The sequence below is a fragment of the Balaenoptera borealis genome (assembly GCF_965194805.1).
Source record: "Balaenoptera borealis genome assembly, chromosome: 14".
Taxonomy (NCBI): Eukaryota; Metazoa; Chordata; class Mammalia; order Artiodactyla; family Balaenopteridae; genus Balaenoptera; species Balaenoptera borealis.
Window position 1 is genome coordinate 49,256,830 of NC_138875.1, and position 22,899 is coordinate 49,279,728.

The 22,899-nt window shown below is 35.9% G+C and overlaps 1 protein-coding gene across 6 annotated transcripts in view; it reads left to right on the forward strand.

Moving 5' to 3' along the window:
- Positions 1-22,899, forward strand: part of SS18 (SS18 subunit of BAF chromatin remodeling complex) — an 83,454-nt gene that overhangs the window by 22,189 nt on the left and 38,366 nt on the right. For all 6 annotated transcript variants that reach the window (XM_082355536.1, XM_082355537.1, XM_082355539.1 and 3 more), the window contains exons 4-5: positions 14,729-14,882; positions 19,058-19,279. In XM_082355536.1, coding sequence (XP_082211662.1) covers positions 14,729-14,882; positions 19,058-19,279 — 376 coding nt within the window. The remainder of the gene's footprint in view (positions 1-14,728; positions 14,883-19,057; positions 19,280-22,899) is intronic.

Here is a 22,899-nt window from a genome sequence, read left to right on the forward strand (position 1 = left end):
AATTAAAAGTTTTAGAACTGGAAGGAGCTTGGATAATCACATAGTCTAGTGTTTCTTTACCTTGGCTGCACATTTTAAAAGCTTTTCAGGTGATTCTATTGTGTAACTAGGAATTCAGGATTTTATATTGCTATGCATTTTAAATGGAATATCCAGTGATGTTTGAGGATATGCAAAATTTGGAAAAATATGATTCCTATTTCTGTAGTATCACCTTCATTTGATGTGTACCATGGCCATTTTTACAATATGAGAAAGATAATACTTATTCTATAATGCTATTAAATGAAGGATTAATTCAGACAATTCATGGTGTCCAGTATGTAGGAGGTACTCAGTAAATATTGATGGTGATGAAGATGAAGGTAGTACGCAATTGGAACGTGTAAATGGAAAGAGAAGTCAGATTAAGGAGAATTTGAAAGAAAATTAGCAGGATTCAGTTACTGAATACATATGCAGGATAAGGGAAGGAGTTTGGAGACGCAACTGACATTAATGCCATTCCCTAAGATTGAGTGTGTATGCATTTAATTTTCTTTTGTCAGTATGGAAGAAGGCAAAGCATATATTTGTAGAATCAAGTTTTTTTTTTTTTTTAACATCTTTATTGGATTATAATTGCTTTACAATGGTGTGTTAGTTTCTGCTGTATAACAAAGTGAATCAGCTATATGTATACATATATCCTCATATCCCCTCCCTCTTGCGTCTCCCTCCCACCCTCCCTATCTCACCCGTGTAGGTGGACACAAAGCACCGAGCTGATCTCCCTGTGCTATGCGGCTGCTTCCCACTAGCTATCTGTTTTACTTTAGGTAGTGTATATATGTCCATGGCATTCTCTCACTTCATCCCAGCTTACCCTTCCCCCTCCCCGTGTCCTCAAGTCCATTCTCTACGTCTGCGTCTTTATTCCTGTCCTGCCCAAAGGTTCTTCAGAACCTTTTTTTTTTTAAGATTCCATATATATGTGTTAACATACGGTATTTGTTTTTCTCTTTCTGACTTACTTCACTCTGTGTGACAGACTCTAGGTCCATCCACCTCACTACAAATAACTCAATTTCCTTTCTTTTTATGGTATGCATTTAATTTTAAAAGAAGGCTAAAAGTTGATTGGAATTACTTGTCTTGCTTTTCACTTAATTCATTATGAGCATTGTTTAAAGAAATCTCTGATTTAATCAGATACACTTGAATTTTAGAAGTATTAAAGATCATTTTTGTTTAATAGGTGTTCTGTACAAAAAATAAAAGTCTTAACTATTAATGAAAATTGGTTAGAGGAAGTAGCCTTACATTTTATATATATTTTTTTTATTTCCTAAATTTCATTTTTTGGTGATACCACACTTGATGTTTTGAGTTAGCATTGGGCACTTGATCAGCCTTTCCTTACACAAGTGTCAGTAAAAACAATAATATATTTGTCTTCAGGTTCAGTGACTGTGCTGGCAGAGCATCCATCTGTTAAGGTATTTCACTGACTAAAATTTGATATTATAGGATTTACTCTTTACAGGTGTGATCCAAGTGAAGTGAAGGAACACGTGGGAACATGTGGTTAGAGTTGTGGAACATTTTAAAGATTAGCAGAGTTTATTTCATTTATAAATTTTAACTTAATTTTTAGCACAGGTAATACTTTGATGTGGTTAGAACATTAAAAACTACAAAAAGTCATACAGAAGCCTACTCCTACCTCTGTCTTATACCTGCTTTTTATGCAAATAAAAGCCAATGTAAATACATACTTTCCCCTTCCTTTCTAGGCAGGTAGAACCTTGCCATACACACTGTTCTGTACCTTGTTTTTTTATTACAGTTTTTTTAATGAAAGGGTTTAAGTTCTTATTTAGAAGTATGGAAAGAACTTTTCTTCAATATTGTGATCATTTTCAGAATGTTTTAAGTGTTTGATGAACATGATCATAGTTATATTTGGTCAGTGTGATAATGTTGAAACTTGTATTCTTTAACTTCTGTGATAGTTTTCTTTTTTACCTTTCTAGCTGCTCAGCTCCCTATCTTTCACCTGCCTATCAAATGTTGATGTTCTGTACTTGAACAACTTTTTACTATACACACCCTTCCTGGGAGAGTTCACCCACACTCCTGGTTTTTTATATTCTTGACTTGATGTTCCCCTCCATATTCTTGGCTCCCAAATATGTATCTTCTTGCCCAAGTGTGCCCCATGAATCTAGCTTCCACTTGACACAACCAGTTTGGATATTTTACAGGCCTCTCCACACAATGTAGGCAAAAGTCATCCGTCTCAGTTCCCCCTCTGTTCCCCGCTGTTAAAGGGAAAAAAAGTGCACAGCCATTTTGCTATTTCCTATCTCAAGTGAGTAGTATAAACACTGAGTTCTTTTAGGCAGAAACATAGTGATCATCTCAGACTACTCCCCTTTCTTTCACCAGCCACAGCTGTCTTCTTTCTCTTCTACCTAATAAAGTGCTGCAAAATAAAAGGTGTCTAATTAAGACATTTTGGTATTAAAAACAGAAGCAAGACTACAGGTGAAATGGTCTTTTGAAATGTGTATGTGTATTTTATATGCCAAAAAGTTCTATAAATGATATTAACAGATAGTAATTCTATAGTATACTTATATGCTATTTTAGAATTATGTATATTTAAAGTACATTTGAAACATAGAAGTAATTAGTTCTGCTGTTGAGGATTAGGGAAACGTTTCATAAAGGAGGTAACCCTGTATTTCATAGAGAATTGATTTATGGGGGCACATTTCTCTACATTAATGTATTATAGGGAGCATTTTGCCAACATTGTTGCCTGTCTTGTCCTTTTAGAATCCTAGGAAAAATCATGTTAACTATTTGCTGGATAGCATATATAAAATTCAGAAGACTGTCTAACTGAGTCCAAATATGTAAAGAAATTGGATATATCTTACTGCGAGAAATACAAATGGGTGTGTAATTTTCTTGCAGAACTATATTAGTGAATGAAGCTTATAAATGTACTAGAGAACCTAAAGGTTGTCCCTTTGTCATTAATTGAAAATGATGTATCTAGCTCACCTCTATAAAGCGCAGAATTTGTTTGCCATATAGCTAAGAAAGTAAAGAACCTGAATGTTGGAAATTAAGTAATTTACTCTTATTTGCACAGAATAAGTACAGAAAAGTATTTGTACAAGGTTGTTTAAGCCTTATTTTTATTGGCAAAATAATAAAACAATACAAGGAAAAACTGTCAGTAGTGAGCATGGGTTAAAAACTGTTATATCTTATTCAGTTGAGTTCTGTACTTTTGCATGAGATTGAATTATATACTGATATAGAATAATACCTACAGTAGAATTAATAACAGGATAGTGTGACCCTACTTTTAAAAATTAAATATATGTTTATATATATGAATTTTGAAAAAGATTCTGGAGATGTACATACCAAGCTTTTAGCAGTGGTTCCTGTGTGTATTGTTTCTATTTTTATAATGATTACACATTATTTTTGTAATTTAGCCAGACTGGTATAGATACAAAAATAATATTGAAAAAATCCAAGATCAAGCAAATATATATTTATTCTTCTTTTTAAATGTATTTGTTTATTTATTAGTTTTGGTTGTGCTGGGTCTTCATTGCTGCACACAGGCTTTGTTCTCTAGTTGCGGTGAGCTGGGGTTACTCTCCGTTGCGGTGTGCGGGCTTCTCATTGCGGTGGCTTCTCTTGTTGCGGAGCACGGACTCTAGGTGCACAGGCTTCGGTAGTTGTGGCTCGCGGGCTCTAGAGCGCAGGCTCAGTAGTTGTGGCACACGGGCTTAGTTGCTCCGCAGCATGTGGGATCTTCCCGGTCCGGGGCTTGAACCCGTGTCCCCTGCATTGGCAGGCAGATTCTCAACCACTGCGCCACCAGGGAAGTCCCAAGCCAAATATATATTTCTTAATGGGTGGTATTATTACAACTTTAAGAAAGGCTTAGAGTCCTGTCTCCCAGTGTTTCAGGAGTAGATTATTTATTCTTTTCTTTTCTTTTGAAAGAATACTCTAGAGAAATCTTCTGGTCTGTGAAGAAAAAGACATTTACTTTGTGTTCTTTAGATTATATGGCTCTGGAGTGATTGTTTAGTAGTTAACATCATCAGGGTCCGGAAGACTTGGTTTTTCAGAGCTGAGACAAAGTGTAATGTTGGATTTGTTATGGTAGGAATGTTTGCTGTTTCATAAAGTTGAATTTAGTGGAGAACCTAGTACTAAAACTGGGGAGAGTATTGTTAGTAGGTCAGTCATTCTGGGGCCTAAGCCTTTAGGACATTTGGAGAATCAGCATGCTGTGAAAATAACTGGGAGATATTATTAGTTATGAAAGTTAAACTGATCACATTTTACACTAGGACTGAATATTAGCTATCTTTTTTGGAACAAGGTGCCATATGACAATTTATGAGATTGTTAAATTAAATCAATTGGTGAGGTCGAAAGGCAGCATAAATTCAAGGCTACCCATGGTGGCATCCTGAAATTTCTTGTAGGCACGAATGAGGAATCGAGGAGACCTTCCTAAACTGTTTCAGATATGTGTAAAATTCATTCTGGGGACACTGATTTTAGAACTAGGAAGTAAGGCAAATATGATACAGATGGGGCTTTTGGATCCAGTCTTGGTTGACTAATCAAGAGTCTTTTGTGTGTATAGGGATCATCTCTTTATCAACTTTTGGAAGTATTTTATCTGTGTATATGTATCTATATATGTAAAATATGTATAGCCTGTTTTGAATAATTTATTTTTAAATCTCCTATTTCTACATGTCACTTTAGTGCCTCCTTTGGGGAACTTTTTTTTTTTTAATTAATTAATTAATTAATTAATTTTTGGCTGTGTTGGGTCTTTGTTTCTGTGCGAGGGCATTCTCTAGTTGTGGCAAGCGGGGGCCACTCTTCATCGCGGTGCGCGGGCCTCTCACTGTCGCGGCCTCTCTTGTTGTGGAGCACAGACTCCAGACGCGCAGGCTCAGTAGTTGTGGCTCACGGGCCTAGTTGCTCCGCGGCATGTGGGATCTTCCCAGACCAGGGCTCGAACCCGTGTCCCCTGCATTGGCAGGCAGACTCTCAACCACTGTGCCACCAGGGAAGCCCCGGGGAACTATTTTAATGACAGCTATACTAATGATAGTTAAACAGATGAAGAATTGTTAAGCTAAAATTTGTATTTTTCAGTTTTTTTATATTCTAAAGAAATATTGAAGATAATTTTATAGTCAGAATTATTTTTAGTTTTATAGTAAATCATTTAAATTTGATGGTTTCTTCATTTATTTACTAAGTATTAAGTGCCTACTGTGTGTCAGGCAATAGTTAGTTTTTGAAACATCAGTGAGCAAAACACAAATATTCCTGCTCTCTTGGGTTTTATATTCTAGCAAATGAGGCAGGCATAACAAATAATTAAATCATGTAGTCTGTTGGACAATGGAAAGAGCTAAGGAAAAGGAAAACAAATAGAGGGAGAGGTGTATTGGGAATACTGGAGGCCGGGGATGGAATTTGTAATATGAAATAGAGTGGTCAGGGTAGACCTCTTTGAGAAGGTGACATCTGAGCTAAGACTTGAGGAAGAGTGTTTTAGGCAGAGGAAAGAAGCAGTGGAAAGCTCCTGAAGTGAAACTGTGCCTGGCTTGTTGAAGGAACAACATGAAGGCTGTTGTGGCTGGGACAGAATAAGGAGTTTGTATGAACAGAACCTATTGTGTAGGCTATTGTAAGGACTTTTTCACTCTGAAATCGGAAGCCCTTGGAGGATTTTGAGCCGAAGAGTGAATTGGTATATTTTAATAAGCTCATTCTGCTTACTGTGTGGAGAATTTTCTATGGAGAAGTGTGGGTCGGAGCAGGAAATCGAGTAAGGAGGCCCTTGCAGTAATCAACATGAGAGAGGTGATGGTGGCTGGTAGCAGGGTGGTAGCAGAAGAGGTAGTGGTAGAAGTGGTCAAACTGTGAGTATATGTTAAAGGTAGAGCTCAAAGGATATGTTGAAAATTGGACGTAGGGGGCAGAGTGTAGGAAGAAGAGAAGTGTCAAAGATGACCCCATGGTTTTCAGAGCAACTGGAAGGATGAAATTGCCATCAGCTGATACTGTTGGGTAAAGGGATTTGAGGCTGAGGCAGAGATATCAGGGAGTCAGTGTTGTAGATTTTAAGTTGAGATGTCTGATAGACTTCCAGATGGAGATGTGGAGGTAGAATAGGCAATTTTGACAATTAAAAAACATGAAAATTACCACAAAGATACTGGCCCCTGATTTAATTTTGAAATGCTGTATTTTAAAATCATTTTTTCATTTAACAAATCCTTATTGAGTACCATATTTGACACTAGATGATTGGGGGCTACAGTGATAGGCAAATATAATTATGGACTCAGTCCTAACAGAGTTAACATATAGTGTGGTCGGCAGACATTAATTAATTACACAAACATTTTAAGTGCCAATTGTAAATGCTATGAAGGAAGGGCATCTAGGACTAAGGGAGCAGATAATGGGGGCTGATGATTCTGGTGGTCTTCCTTGAGGAAATGACATTTGAGGTATAATTTACAGAGAATAAAATTCATTGATTTAAATTGTATAGATGGATGAATTTTGACAAATCCATGTAACCACCACTACAATCAGGATATAGAACAATGCTGCCATTCCAGAAAAGTTTTCTGATGCCTGTTCTTTGCCCATTTTCCGTTGGGTTTTCTTTTTTAAAATTGATTTCTAGGGGTTCTTTATTCTAGATACAAATCTTTTATTGGCTATATATATTGCAGATACCTTCCTCCAGTTCGAAAGTTGCTTTTTTATTCTCTTTATGATGTCTTTGGATGAACAGAGTTTTTAATTTAAATGAAATCCAATTTATCAATCTTTTTTATTTCTTTTCTGTATCTTGTTTAAGAAATATTTTCTTGTATCAGGGTCATGAAGATATGCCTATGCATTCTTCTAAAAGTTTGTCTATCCATGATTCATTGCAAATTAAATTTGTTTATGATCTGAGCTAGGAGTCAGGGTTCATTTTTGTTCATATGATATTCAACTTATCCAGTACCATTTATTGGAAAGATCAGTTTTTACCCATTGAATATGTCGTTTTGTTGTAGGGTGACTGTATGTGTTACACTGTTCCTCAACTCTATTCTGTTGGTCTTTTTATTCTATTGGTCTGTTTATCTGTCCTTGCACCAACCAATATCTTAATTATAACAGCAGGTAGTGTTGTTCTTCGAGTGTCCTGGCTATGTTGTCTTTTGTATTTCCATATAAATTTTACAGTCAGCTTGTTAATTTCTACAGAATGCCTGTTGGGATTTTGATTGAGATTACATGGAATCTCTAAGTCAACATTGGAGAAACTGATACCTCCACAATATTTAGTCTTCCAGTCAATGAAGATGGCATATCCCTCTGTTTAGTAAACTCCTTAATTTCTCTCAACAATGTCGCAGTGTAGAAGTATTGCACATCTCTTGCTAGATTTGTTCCTAGCTATTCAGTTTTTTTGGATGCTGTTATACATGATATCATTTTTTAAATTTTAATTTTCTAGTTTATTGGCAATATATAGAAATACAGTTGATTTTTATATATTGACCTTGTCTCTAGTTACCTTAGTAATTCTCATAGTTTGTTACAGATTTTCTTGGGGTTTTCTATGCATTCAGTCATGTCATCTTTGAATAATAATTATATGTCTTTTCCAATCTTTTATTCCTTCTTATTTTTTTCCTACTTTATATTTTTTTTATACTACTGATTTGTTTATTGGTTTATTTATTTTGTTGAATAGACTTGGTGTTAATGGATATTCTTGTCTTGTTCCTGAATTCTTGTTTTCTTTCCTGAAAGTCCAGTATTTCATCAGTAAGATGATATTGAGTATACATTTTTTTTGTAAACTAGACTTGTTAGATTAAGGATGCTCCTATTAATTTTTTAAAGTCTTTAGTGGGTGTTGAATTTTATCAGCTAATTTTCCTTTATTGAGATGATTATATGAATTTTATTTTGGTAATTTGGTGAGTTACAATGATTAATTTCCAAAAGTTAAATCAGCCTGCACTCCTGGAATAAATTCCATTGGTTATATAATGCATCATCTTTTAATACAGCCTGTATTTGATTTGCAAAATTTTGTTTAGGATTTTTGCGTCTGTTCATGAGAAATATCGGCCTGTAAATTTCTTTCTTGTAATGTCATTGTGAGGTTTTGGTGTCAGAGTTTTGGTGACCTCATTAAGGATTGGGAATTGTTCTGCATTTTTGTGTTCTCTGGAAGATTGCATATGGTTCATTGAGTACTTGTCTATTTTATTTCCCTCATTATACTACTTTGGGTTTGACTGATGTCTTTTCCTAGCTACTGCAGGTAGAAGGTTATATCATTAATTTTTCAACTTTTCTTAAAAATGAATTTTAAATATGCATTTTTAAAGCTATAAATTTTCCTTTTAGCATAGCTGTAGCTGCGTCTCACAAATTTTGATGTTGCATTTTCATTACCATTCAGTTAAACGTATTTTCTAATTTCCATTGTTATTTCTTCATTAACTAACAGGTTATTGGTTTTCTGTTATTCATTTCTAGTTTAATTTCACTGTGCTCAAAACATACAGCATAAGATTTCAATCATTTGTTATTTGTTGACTTGCTCTGTGGTCCTGTATATGACCTAGTTTGGTCTATATTCCTTGAGTACTTGAGAAGAATGTGTATTATGCAATTGTTGCATATAGTAGTCTATGCATGTTAATTACATTGAGTTGTTAATAATGATGTCAAATCTTTCATATTCTCAGGGGTTTTTTTTCCATTTGTTTGTTGTTTTTTTGGTCTCCTTGTTCTGTCAGTTACTAGAAGGAGTATATTAAAATCTCCAACCATTATTATGGATTATTCCATTTTTCCTTTTACGTTATAGATTTTGAAACTGCAATTATGAGTTGTATGCAAATTTATGATTGTTACATTTCTGTTGAATTGATCCTTTTATTATAATAAACTATCCCTTTAGTATTTCTAGTAGTATTTCTTTTTATTTTATTTATTTGTTTATTTGGTCACACCACATGGCTTGTGGGATCTTAGTTCCCCAACCAGGGACCAGGGATTGAACCTGTGCCCCCTGCAGTGGAAGCACAGAGTCCTAACTGGACTGCCAGGGTATTCCCCCAGTAATATTTCTTGATTTAAGTCAACTATCTAATATATAGTGACATCACCATACTTTTGATTAGTGTTTACATAGTATTCTTTTTCTTTTAACACATATGTGTCCTTAAGTTTAAAGTGGATCTCTTGTGAACAGAATATAGTTGAGCATTTTAAAAATTTAAAAATTCTGTTATTTTATTGAAATGAGGGGTCTATATACATTTAACGTTGAACATGATATAGTAGGCTTTCCATCTATCAACCTGATACTAGTTTCCTATTTGTCTCTTTCTGGTCCTTCTTTGAATTAATCAAGCATTATTTGTTCCTCTCTACTAGTTTTTTAGTTATATATTTTTTATATGTGCATATGCATTTTTAAGTAGTTGCCTAACAGATTACAGTATGCATCCTTGGTTTATTAGTTTCTGCTCTAAATTTGTACTTTTAACAGTTGCTGAAAAATACAAGAAATTTGCAACAATATAACTTCATGTATTCTGCTGTCCTTTATGTTAGTCTTGTCATATTTTATACTTCTACATATGTTTAAACTATACTATTCATTGTTACTATTACTTAATTATTTAATTAATTAATTAATAGTTGGCTGCATTGGGTCTTTGTTGCTGCACGTGGGCTTTCTCTAGTTGTGGCGAGCGGGGGCTACTCTTTGTTGCCGTGTGCGTGCTGCTCATTGCGGTAGCTTCTCTTGTTGCGGAGCACAGGCTCTCGGCGCACGGGCTTCAGTAGTTGTGGCACATGGGCTCAGTAGTTGTGGCTCACGGGCTCTAGAGTGCAGGCTCAGTAGTTGTGGCGCATGGGCTTAGTTGCTCCACGGCATGTGGGATCTTCCCAGACCAGGGCTCGAACCCATGTCCCCTGCACTGGCAGGTGGATTCTTAATCACTGTGCCACCACTATTATTTTAAATGTTAATGTTTTTATTTATCTACATATTACCTTTCCATTCTTATTAATCCCTCTAGTTCTGTGCCATTTTCATTTAGCTGGATGAATTCTCTTCACTTGTTACAGGTTATCTTAGCTTTTGTTCGTCTGAAACTATTTTTGTTTCATTTTTGTGTTTGGAGGTTATTTTCTCTTAGTATAGAATTCTAGGTTGGTTGTTGATTATTTTCTTTTTCTGTCTTAGCACTTTAAAGATGTCATTTTTTAAATATTCTATTTCCATTATTTCTGATAAAAAATAGGTTTTTAGTCTAATTGCCATTCACCTGAAGGTAATGTGTCTTATTTTCCCTGGCTACTTTTAAGATTTTCACTTTGACTTTGGTTTTTAGGACTTTGACTCTGAAGTATCTAGCCATGGTTTTCTTCATATCCTGCTGAGGTTTGTAGCGCTTCATACGTTTGCTAGAGACTCATGTCTTTTGTTAGCTTTGGAAAATTCTTGAGCAGTATTCTTATTGCTTATGTGTTATTTTCTCTTCTCTACTTTTTTTTTCTTTTTTTGGCCGCACTGCATGGCTTGTGGGATTTTAGTTCCCCGACCAGGTATCAAACCCATGCCCTTGGCAGTGAGAGCATGGAGTCCTAACCTCTGGACCTCCAGGGAATTCCCTGTCTTCTACTTTTGTAACTCCAGTTAGATGTGTTTTAGGCCTTTTCACCATGACGTACATGTCTTCACACTTTCTGTTCATATTTTCTCTCCTTTGTATCTTTCTGATGTGTCGTATTTTCTATACGTTTGTTGCTCCCTTTGACTTAAGAATTCTAGGCTTTGCTGAAATTCTCCATTTGTCCTGTTTGGTTTTTGCCTTGAATATATCAATCAGTCATTTTTAAAGTCTCTCAGATAACTCTAAAATGTGAATGACCTATGTGTCTTCTCCTGTTTTCTATTATTTCTATTTGTTGTCCATCTATTCTTTTTTTTTTTTTTTTTTAATGGAGATGAAACTCGCATAACATGAGGTTCATCATTTTAACCTTTTAGAGTACAGGCACCCCTCAGAGATATTGTGGATTCAGTTCCAGACCACCACAGTACAGTGAATATGGCAATAAAGCTAGTCACAGACATTTTTCAGTTTCCCAGAGCATATAAAAGTTATGTTTAGACTGTACTGTAGTCTATGAAGTATGCAGTAGCACTGTGTCTAAAAATCAATGTACATACCTTAATTAAAAAATATTTTATTGCTAAAAAATGCTAACCATAATCTGAACCTTCAGTGAGTTATAATCTTTTTGCAATAGTAACATTAAAGAGCGCTGCTCACAGACCACCATAACATATATAATAATCATGAAAAAGTTTGAAGTATTGTGAAAATTACCAAAATGTGGCACAAAGACACGAAATGAGCAGATGCGGTTGGAAAAATGGTGCCGATGCACTCGTTCCGCACAGGGTTGCCACAGGCCTCTGATTTGTAGACAAACATGGCATCTGTGAAGCACAGTAACATGAGGGATCCCTGTATGCAGTTCAGTGGGTGCTGGTATATTCACAGTGCTGTGCAGCCATCGCCATCATCTAATTCTAGGACACCATCACCCCGAAAAAGAAGACTCATGGCCATTGACAGTCAGCCCCAATTCTCCACTCTGCCCGTCCCCTGGCAAAGACTGATCAGTCTACTTTCTGTCTCTCCGGCTTTGCCTATTCTGGACAGTTCATATAAATGGAATCATACTATGTATGGCCTTTTGAGTCTGACTTCTTCACCTAGCATAGTGTTTTCAAGATTTATCCATGTTGTAGTGTGTATCAGTACTTCATTCCACTTTGTGGCTGAATAATATTGCATTATGTGGATATTTACGACATTTTGTTTATCAGTTCATCAGCTGAAGGACATTTAGATGTTTTTCTACTGTTTGGCTATTATGAATAGTGCTGCTGTGAACAGTCACGTGTAAGTTTTGTGTGAATGTATGCCTTCAGTTCTCTTGGGTCTGTACCAGGAGTGGAATTGCTAGGTCATATGATAACTCTATGTTTAACTCTTTGAGAAACTGCTAAAGCGTTCTCCACAGTGGTTGCACCCTTTTACAATCCCATCAGCATGTACGAGAGTTTTTGCTCTGCATTCTTGCCAACACGTTACTTTCTGTAGTTTTTTTTTTTTTTTTAATTATTATAGCCATCCTAATGGGTGTTGGCCATTTATTCTTATTTTTTTAGAATGCCTTGTAACTTTTTATTGAGGACTTAATAGACTTGTTAGGGCTGATCTATTTCATTTTTTTTTTTTTTTAAACGCATTGTTTACTTTGTTTATTTATTTATTTATTTTTGGCTGTGTTGGGTCTTTGTTTCTGTGCGAGGGCTTTCTCTAGTTGTGGCAAGCGGGGGCCACTCTTCATCGCGGTGCGCGGGCCTCTCACTATCGTGGCCTCTCTTGTTGTGGAGCACAGGCTCCAGATGCGCAGGCTTCAGTAGTTGTGGCTCGTGGGCTCAGTAGTTGTGTCACGGGCTCTAGAGCGCAGGCTCAGTAGCTGTGGTGCACGGGCTTAGTTGCTCCGCGGCATGTGGGATTTTCCCAGACCAGGGCTTGAACCCGTGTCCCCTGCATTGGCAGGCAGATTCTCAACCACTGCGCCACCAGGGAAGCCCCAGAGAGGCTTTTCTGAAGTCTCAACAGAGAGACTGAATTGTTTATAAAGGCCCTTCTGATTTGGTGGGGCCTACACTCCAATCTTTGTCTCCCTCGAACTGGGCAGAAGCTGAAATCTCTTCTCAGCTCTTTTGCCTCCTAACTGCTGTTTTCTGCTAGTTTTCTTGAATTTACCCCTCTTTGTGTTTCTTCCTCTCTGGAACTTGGTTCTTTAGTTTCCAGCTCTCTATTAGCCAAAAACTCTGCCTTCTCTCAGTCTAGTAGGACTGCCACTTTCTACTTGGACTCTACTTTCCTGTTATACAGCAAAGTAAAGGAAAAGCCGAGTTGATTATGGGGCTGATTTTCTGTTTTTCCCTTCTTTCAAGAGTTGTATCCCCTCTTGTTCCTCTCTGTGTACATTACTCTTCAGTGCCTTCAAATGGTTTCTACATTTGTCTAGATTTTATAACTTTTATTAGCAAGAGGGTTGGTTTGGTACAAGCTATTCTATTATGATGGGAACCACGCATACTGATGTTTCATGAATTGAATCACAAGAAAATGAAAAACTGATACCTATTGAGAGTGAGAGCATGAATTTTCAAGAGAAAATCTGGACAGGGATGTAGGAGAAAGGAATTTTATTTTCAAGCAAGAGAGCCAAGTCAGCCATATTGAAGGATGATAAAGGATGATTTAAAGTGAGATATGTGACACTAAGTTGATATTTAGTAAGTTTTTTGAAAACGGAACAAAGTGTTTAAAGAATACAAATTGGATGAAGAATTTAAGATAAGAATTGAAGAGAAAATATTTAATGAGCAATTATTGGATTGGATTTAGTAGTGAAGAAATTATGAGCTGGGCACGAGTGCTATTAGAGTAGTACTTGGTTCATTTTGTAAATGTTAGTGGTTATTAGGTGGTTGGAGATTTGAGTGTTTACTGTGATGTCTAAAGAACAATGTATATCTGGTAAGTATGCCGGGGAGGATTGTGTTTGCAAAATCTGGGTGGTACAGACACAGTAAACATATTGGAGGAAGAGAATGACTGAAGTTCTAGGAATGGACATTATGTTTAAAACGTAGACAAGTAGAGAAAGAAGGCAGAAATAGATTTGTAAAGAACAATACTTCCCTATCCTCTTGCAGGATTAAAAAACTGGGGTTTGGAAAGAAACTAACTGTGTGCTTTCTCTACCCAAATTTCCCAAGAAGGGAGCCAGGTGTTATAGAGCACCTTGTATCTGTGTTTTTCCTTTCGCCCTTTTGTGAACTCTCAAGGTTAGTCAGTGATTTTTTTCACACTTTCATTAGGAAATTTGCCAAAGGCATCCTTTTGAGGCAGCTGTCTCTGTACCCTTGGAGGCCATCAGTAATGTTTCTAATCCATAGGAGTAGTCGGCACAAAAATGTTGGGCTGAGCTGAGTCTTTGCAGTTTAAAACATTCCCCCTCCAAAACCACTCCCCCTCCTCAAACAGTATAAAATATATCACATTTTGAAGCTTCTGGTCCTTAGTCTTTTGTTACTATATCTTTTCAGGTAAAATTCATCATTAACAGTAAATATATCCAAATATATTAATAATGAAAGGAGACTTAATTTTTAAAACATAATTTAAACAATAGTGGGCACATTAGAAATCCTTATATATAAATAAGAATTCTTTTTGTGTAGAATGTTATAATTTTTAATTTTCACTGTAACGTAGAATATACTTGAATCGTGGTGTTCTTATGGTCTAAGGTGGTCGGATGACATATTCATGCTAATGATCTTGTGAAGTCTTTGGAGCATATAAAATATGATGTTGATAAGTCCATGATTAAAATGCATTAGAATAAGTTGAAATGCATTTGTGTTTTTGTCCCTATTCAACTGAATAGTATAGGCAACTGTTATACCATATGCATCTTTAGTATATTAGTCTGACTGTTTTTCTTGTTTTACTAAACTGTCTTCTTTCAGCCACCCACACAGAATATGCCTATGGGTCCTGGAGGGATGAATCAGAGCGGCCCTCCCCCACCTCCACGCTCACACAACATGCCTTCAGATGGAATGGTAGCTGGGGGTCCTCCTGCACCACACATGCAGAACCAGATGAACGGCCAGATGCCTGGTAAGTGTTTCTCCTCTAAGACATTAACACCGGAGTTGCTTAGCAACTGAAACGACGTGGGGGCTCAAGGGATACTAGATTGTTGATGACAAAACTGCTTTGAATGCCCCCGAGTCCAAGCTCTCTTAGAGTTTGTTAGCTACAGAGCTACGTGACCTGTATTCAGTGTTTATCAGGCTGCCCTTGGGCTTTGATGTAGCTGACACACAGCATTCCTCTGATGAACAGAACTGGCTAAATTTAGTCTGTCTGAAACTATGCAATACAGCTGGCTTCAGAAGCTTTTGGGGGAAAAAAGGCATTGCACCATGGCTTAAGAATTAAGATCTGTTTATAAAAATGTGTGCCATTTCTCTGAGTTTTGTATTTACTTAAAAATTTATTGGTCTCAGAAACAGTATTGCTGGAAAAGACACATGGGGAGAAAAAACAAAACAGGCTCTAAAGTGCGCGTGTACTTAGTCTTTCCTCATTGGTCTTTTGAAACTGAGTATGCATTTTTATGAATACATATGTTTATAGTATAATAGAAATATGGAAATTGATACTGAAGCAAAATTAAAAGCTGAAAAGTGTCAGCTTTCTTATATAATGAACCATTTACTATTTATCCATTTTAAGTTTAGAGCCACTTAAAATATCTTTCAGACCATTGGATGCTTATTTAGTTACCTTTTGCTGGTTTGAATTTTTAATCTGAAAAGTATCACTGTCTTTAAGCTATTTTGTTTTTGTAACATCAGTCACACCCATACCTATAATCCTTGGTGGGGCATATTTTTACTTTCTAAAGACAAAGGTTGTTTTCATTAACAAAAAGAAAGTATTAACCAAATAGCAATAAAGAGAGTAAATTAAAATAACAGAGCAATTTATTTTTAAAATTAGTAATATTAGCATCCTTGGGATAGTGTTGTCTTAACTGATTATGTTGGTTGGTAGCATTGGTGTCCAGGGACTGTGGGTGTAAAAAATGAAGCAAAAGAGAGCACAGAGCAAAAGAGGCCAGATAGCCTGGCTTATAGGAGATTGATGTGTGATGGGTCATGCAGGAGGGCTGTGGTGTCTTGGTGGCAACCTTCTCTTTCCTGCCAAGGCTTCCATGGTCATGGCCCAGTGGCCCTCCACCATGTGGAGGTAGGAATAAAGAGGTAACTACTTGTCTGGTTGTGGTCAGAAGCAAACTTCTTGCTTAATCCACATCTAGCTCATTAGGACACATTGCTTTTAAAACTGGTGGGGTAGTGCTAATGCAGGTTAGCAAGTTAGAGGAGTTTTGTGACTTTTTATGGTGGTACCTTTAATTAGGATTTTGACTCAACTTCTCCAGATAACATTCAAGCCTAAGGCTGAGGAAGCAAGCGAGCAGCAATATAATTATTGTTAACGTGACATTTTCGTTTTTGTGTAAGGCCGTCTGGAGTAAGATATACTTTTTGTGATCCAGAGATTTTCAACCACTTAACGACCTAGATTGTCCAGAATACCGTAGAGCTTCTAAAACAATTTATAGTGAGAGAGTTTACAGTTAGGTGTAGGAGAAATTGGAAGTCCAGTTACTTATATTGTCTTTATTTAATAAGTTTTGTATAGCATTTAGCCAACCGTTTTTTTTTTTAATTTTTATTTATTTATTTATTTATTTATTTATCTATCTATCTATCTATCTATCTATCTATCTATCTATCTATCTATCTATCTATTTATTTATTTATTTATTTATTTATGGCTGTGTTGGGTCTTCGTTTCTGTGCGAGGGCTTTCTCCAGTTGCGGCAAGTGGGGGCCGCTCTTCATCGCGGTGTGCGGGCCTCTCACTGTCGCGGCCTCTCCTGTTGCGGAGCACAGGCTCCAGACGCGCAGGCTCAGTAATTGTGGCTCACGGGCCTAGTTGCTCCGCGGCATGTGGGATCTTCCCAGACCAGGGCTCGAACCCGTGTTCCCTGCATTGGCAGGCAGATTCTCAACCACTGTGCCACCAGGGAAGCTCTAGCCAACCTTTTTATGCACACAAATTTGTAACTAGGCTTTTAATTTCCGATTTTAGTTTTGTTTTTAATATTTTATAATGTAAGTTGTAGTGCTTCTTATATGCTGTTTGGTCTTGGTCGTATATCCTCGTAGTCTTAGGTTCCTTTTAAAAAAAATTAGATAATACGTATCTAATAAAAATAAAAAGGTACAAAAAGGCATACAGCCCCTACCTACCCAGACTCTTTGCTCCAGACAGGCATTGGTATCCAGTTATCCTTGAAAAACATATGCATGTATACATTCTATTTTCTTTCTTCTTATTCTTTTTTTAAAAACACAAATGGTAGCATACAGTAGATATTACTATATATCATTTTTTTACCTCTTAAAGGTTTCTCTTGGAGACCATGAGTATATAAACATATATTTTGGAGACCACTTGGTATATAAAGAGCTGCCTCATTCCTTTTGATGACTGCATTACATTCTTTTTTATGGATGCCTCTAATTTATTTGGACAGTTCCCTTCTGACAGAAATATAGGTTATTTCTAGTCTTTTGGTGTTAAAAATTATGCTCTTGTGACTCTGTAAAATATAAATAAATAAGTAAACAGATAAACTTACAATTTTGCATCCATATACGTGCACACACAAAAACGTGTATGTTTATAGGATAAGTTCCTAGAACTGAAATTGCTAGGTTAAAGGTATATGCATTTTATTTTTATTCACTCATTCATTCATTCATTCATTCATTTATTTATTTATGGCTGCGTTGGGTCCTTGTTGCTGCATGTGGGCTTACTTTAGTTTCGGGGGGCTACTCTTTGTTTTGGTGTGCGGGCTTCTCATTGCGGTGGCTTCTCTTGTTGCGGAGCACGGGCTTTAGGCGCGCGGGCTTCAGTAGTTATGACATGCGGGCTCAGTAGTTGTGGCATGCAGGCTCAGTAGTTGTGGTGCATGGGCTTAGTTCCTCCGCAGCATGTGGGATCTTCCTGGACCAGGGCTCGAACCCGTGTCCCCTGTATTAGCACCACTTCCCCTGCACTGTGCCACCAGGGAAGCCCTAAAGGTATATTCATTTTAAAATAAGGTAGTTATTGCCATATTGGTCTACATAAAAATAGTACTTATTTATACATTTATATTCTCTCAACGAAGTATGAAAGTGCTTCTTTCTTCATAATATAATTGAAACAAAACTTTTGATCTTTGCAAATCTAAAAGGTGAAAAATGGATCTCATAGTTTTAATTTGCCTTTTTATTATATTAAATAAAGCAAGCAATTTTCTCATGTTTTATGACCCCTTTTGTAGTTTTCGTGTGAAGTGATCATTCATATACTTGGCCCTTTTACTGCTGGTGGTCTTTTACTTGCTTTATATGTTAAGTAAGTAGTTTGGTCTGTGATAGTTCTTATAAATAATTTTTTCCCAGTTTATCTTTTTATTACTTAATTTTGTTTTATTGGTCATGTGCAAATGTTTTATTTTTATGTACTCTACTTTATAACTCTTTTATGGTTCTGGGTTTTTTGGCATACTTAAAAAGGCCCTTACAGTCCAAGATTATTTTTAAAATTCTCCGTTTTGAAATACTCTGTAATGATTTCTTTGCTTTTTCTTCTTTTTTAATGTTTAATTTTTTTATTCATCTGGACTTAGTTTTGGTAGAAGGAATGTGGTAGGGACCTAACCTGTATTTTTCCAGATATCTACTCAGTTGTTAAACATCATTTATTGAATTATTTTTTCTTTTGCTCACTGATACTTAATGTCAGCACCATTGTCATTTACCAAATTATGCATTTCGGTCACTTTCAGACTGTGCTCTAGGTTTATTGATCGGTTAATCAGTTCATTTATGTGTTAATACTACATACTTTTAATTCAGCTTTATATGTTTTTGTCTCTTATAAAGCAAGTCCTCCTTCATTACTCTTTTTTTTTTTCCAGAATGTTCCTGGCTTTTCAAAAGCAACAGTTTCTTAATCTGTAAAATGATAATAATGTCCACCTCACAGTATTTGCTGTCATTCGTGTAAAGCATTCACTTTGTTTGCTACTGATTAAATACTCAAGTTATTGTTTGTGCTATTGTTACATTAATACAAAAAAAATAAATAAGCTTTTTAAGGTACTTTTGTATAGATCATCTGTTTAACTTTCATATTTTGGTTCTGATCACTTTTCTTCAAAGGGCCTAACCATATGCCTATGCAGGGACCTGGACCCAATCAACTGAATATGACAAACAGTTCCATGAATATGCCTTCAAGTAGCCACGGGTCCATGGGAGGTTACAGCCATTCCGTGCCATCGTCCCAGAGCATGCCGGTACAGAACCAGATGACCATGAGTCAAGGGCAGCCGATGGGAAACTATGGCCCCAGACCAAATATGAATATTCAACCAAACCAAGGTAAGTAAGCTTTATAAAATTCTTGAGTAGGATGCTCCATTAGCCTTCGAAAATCAAACAGTTTTTTCAGAATGTTAGCTGATTTGCAAAATTACAAGTTTGAAGTGAGGAACGATCATACCCATAGAAAAGGAACATCAAGTTCGAAACCAGCTTAAAATAATTTTTTCCTTTTACATTTAGAAATTAAGATGCTCAATTTAGCTTTTTAAGCTTATTTATTTTTATGTCTTTTGGACAGTTTATTTGAGATTTTATATTTTTGGATTTTTAAGCTAATCAATGAATAACCAAACATTTGGTTAGAGCTAGAAAACTGAGAAAATATAATTTTATCTTTATAAGTACACTCCTTAAAAAACATCTGTTCTGTGGTTCATTTTACTTGTGAAGAATATATTAATTTCTGTGAATTTCCCTTGATTTAATGTTTTCTGATGCTGTGTTTCAGCATTAAAGGTAATTTTAACATAATTTGTTATTAGAATGTTCAGTGGAGGTGCTGCTGTATTCTTATATTCTTAGAGCGGTGTGAAGTCTATTAAAGTTTATTACCAGTCTCAGAGAATCAAATTGTTATCATGTTTCTCTTTTAAGTATTCTTGTGAATAATAACTAAAAACCAGTAAGTGGCGCTCTGTTCTGCTAATTGCCTGGGAAAACATTTGGCCTGTTGCCAGCCTAAAGCTATTTCAATTATGAAATGTGGTGAGGTTAAGAGTCTAAGAATTAAATGTATTTGCAATAAAATTTTCTAGATTTTGCTTATGAAAAACGCATCACCAAAGTACACCCAGAAAAAGGAAGTTAATGTTAATCTGTTGATCATGATTTTTGATGAAATAATATATTGTAATTTAAAAATATTAATACAGATATTTTCTGTAATTTAGATAAAATACACCGGAAACAAAGGGAGATAATAGAACAAATTGTCAATGAATGCAGCTTCACAAAACTGGCACTTGCTCCATTTTTCCCCGCAAAAGTTGTTCAGTGCCCATTGTGTGGAGTATTTTCTTTTTTTTTTTATTCTATCAATTAAAGGTTCAAAACAACAGCAAGATCCAGTCAGTGCTAGATCAGAAGGGGGTTCAGATGTTTCTCTGTACAGTTTGGTTACCAGGAAAAAGCAGAATAATTGATAGTGATTCTTTACAGCAACCGCCGTAGTTATGGTACACTTCTTAGAAACTGTAGTTAAGGAAAGGTAGGATGTGCGCAAAAATGGATGTTGCTGCAGTGTGGTTTGATAAGACATCATAAGATCTGAAGAAGAAAAAATAATGCATGCAGCAGTGTGTATGTAGAAAATAGTTAACTGTTTTTGGAGAAAGGACTTGAAGTGTTTATAGGAATTTTTTGTTCAAAACATAGGGACCAACTATTCTTTCTATTTTTTTTTAACTAAAATTATTTTTCTTTTATTGAGTTATAATTAACATACAATATTAGTTTCAGGTGTACAACATCATGATTCGATATTTTCACACATTATGAAATGATCACCACGATAAGTCCTGTTACCAACTGTCATTGAACAAAATTGTTAAATATTATTGACTGTATTCCGTATGTGAAAAATTTAAAAAAAAACCATATTAATGCAAAGGCTAATATAATAAAAACATGTAGACCTACCACACAAAACATGTCATTTCAAAAAGCTGCACAAAAAGTTGGCCCTATTAAATTTACTGATTATATGGTCATTATAAAAATTTCAACAGTTACTATTTTTTTAGCTTTAAAAGAAAAATGAGTTTATATGACAGTGGCATTGTAATTGGTGCCTACTTTTAGTTGTAGTTTTAGTTGTGGTTTTATACATATCTATGCAGTGAGAAAACTGAAATATTTTTTAATTCAGCATTTAGGTTTATTATTTTAGCAGAATATTTCCCTGTAAGTTCTCTTATGAGGACTACTGCTTTTAGGTGAAAGGTTTAGCAAGTTTTTTTTTTTTTAACTTAGAGGTTTATTTATTTATTTTATTTATTTATGGCTGTGTTGGGTCTTCATTTCTGTGCGAGGGCTTTCTCTAGTTACGGCAAGCGGGGGGCCACTCTTCATCGCGGTGCGCGGGCCTCTCGCTATCGCGGCCTCTCTTGTTGCGGAGCACAGGCTCCAGACGCGCAGGCTCAGTAGTTGTGGCTCACGGGCCTAGTTGCTCCGCGGCATGTGGGATCTTCCCAGACCAGGGCTCGAACCCAGGTCCCCTGCATTAGCAGGCAGATTCTGAACCACTGTGCCACCAGGGAAGCCCCAACAAGTTTTTAATGTTAATTTCTTTCTTAAATTGCTAGGAAAATGTTGTAAATAGTCAATCCAACAAACTTTCTGTGTTATTTTCACTGTTATCCAGATAAAGTTCAGTGATGATCACTTTGAACTTCAGGAGTAAGACCTGTGTTCAGAGTGAATCACTGCCTTCTTACATACTGGATCTACTCACTCATGTAGAGAGAGCGTCAGCTCCACTGGAATTCAAAAAGCTCCACAAAGGGAGAAGTTTGCCTCTTTTGTTCACACTGTTTTGTTCTGGTGCCTAGAACAAAACCTGACAAATCTGTCTCTTCAGTGAATAGGAATTGAAACCAGATGTTATATGATAACCTGGAAAGACAGAGTTAGTGCCTTAAAGATGTTTCTTTAAAAGTCAAATTGGAATAGTAAGGCTTTCTGGACCAACAGTTAGCGTTTGATAGAATCAGCATAGTTTTCATTCCCAGGCATTAGTGATTATAGCTTTCCACATTTAACACCATTTTACTTACTTATTCCATATTCAAATATAAGGATTTTCACAAATTGTTATATTTGTGTTAAAGCATGTATTTCACAAGTTCCAGGTATGGTATATAATTCTTCAGACTTGGATCCAAGTCTTGGCCCCATAGATTACCATGTGTGGGATCTTTGACTAACTTACTCAATTTCTTTAAGTAAGATTAAGTGAGATGATGGCATTTAAAAATCCTAATTCGGTAATTGTATAGTTTACATAAAATCAGTTAGAAAAAACAAGGTTTTTTTTTTTTTGTAATAAAAACTCGAGATCAGTTTATTGGCTATTGTCTTTTTTAACCTTAAGATCTAATTTATTTCTGGCTTTAATTTTGTTTGAATAGTATTAAGAAAGTTTTGATTCATTTAGCTAATAAGTTGCAAGTGATAATGATCTGATCTAGAGGCTTGGCATTAGAGTAGTGGGAAATTTTTCTTTCAGTACCTTTATTATTGTAAATATGAAGGGCAGAAAGTATGTATTACCATAGCCAGGACTGTTATATTTACTCTTATTATACAGTGGTTTATTATCTGATCAGAGCTGTACACATCTTTGGGTTAGTAGCTACTGTTATTATCCTCATTCCGTGCATGAGGAAACACATCCTTTGGAAATACAGGCAGGCCTGCTGTTGCGAAGTTCTGATATGCATGAACTTCTGTTACCACAATTTAGTTAAATAACACCTGTTGCCGAACAACATGGTTCAGAGTTCACTTACCATGGTGTATTAACCGTGAGTAGTTGCATAAAGCACAGACTTGGCTGCTGTCTCCTCAGTCCACAAATCACTGTATTTATGAGTATCATGATCGATGACCATTCACGT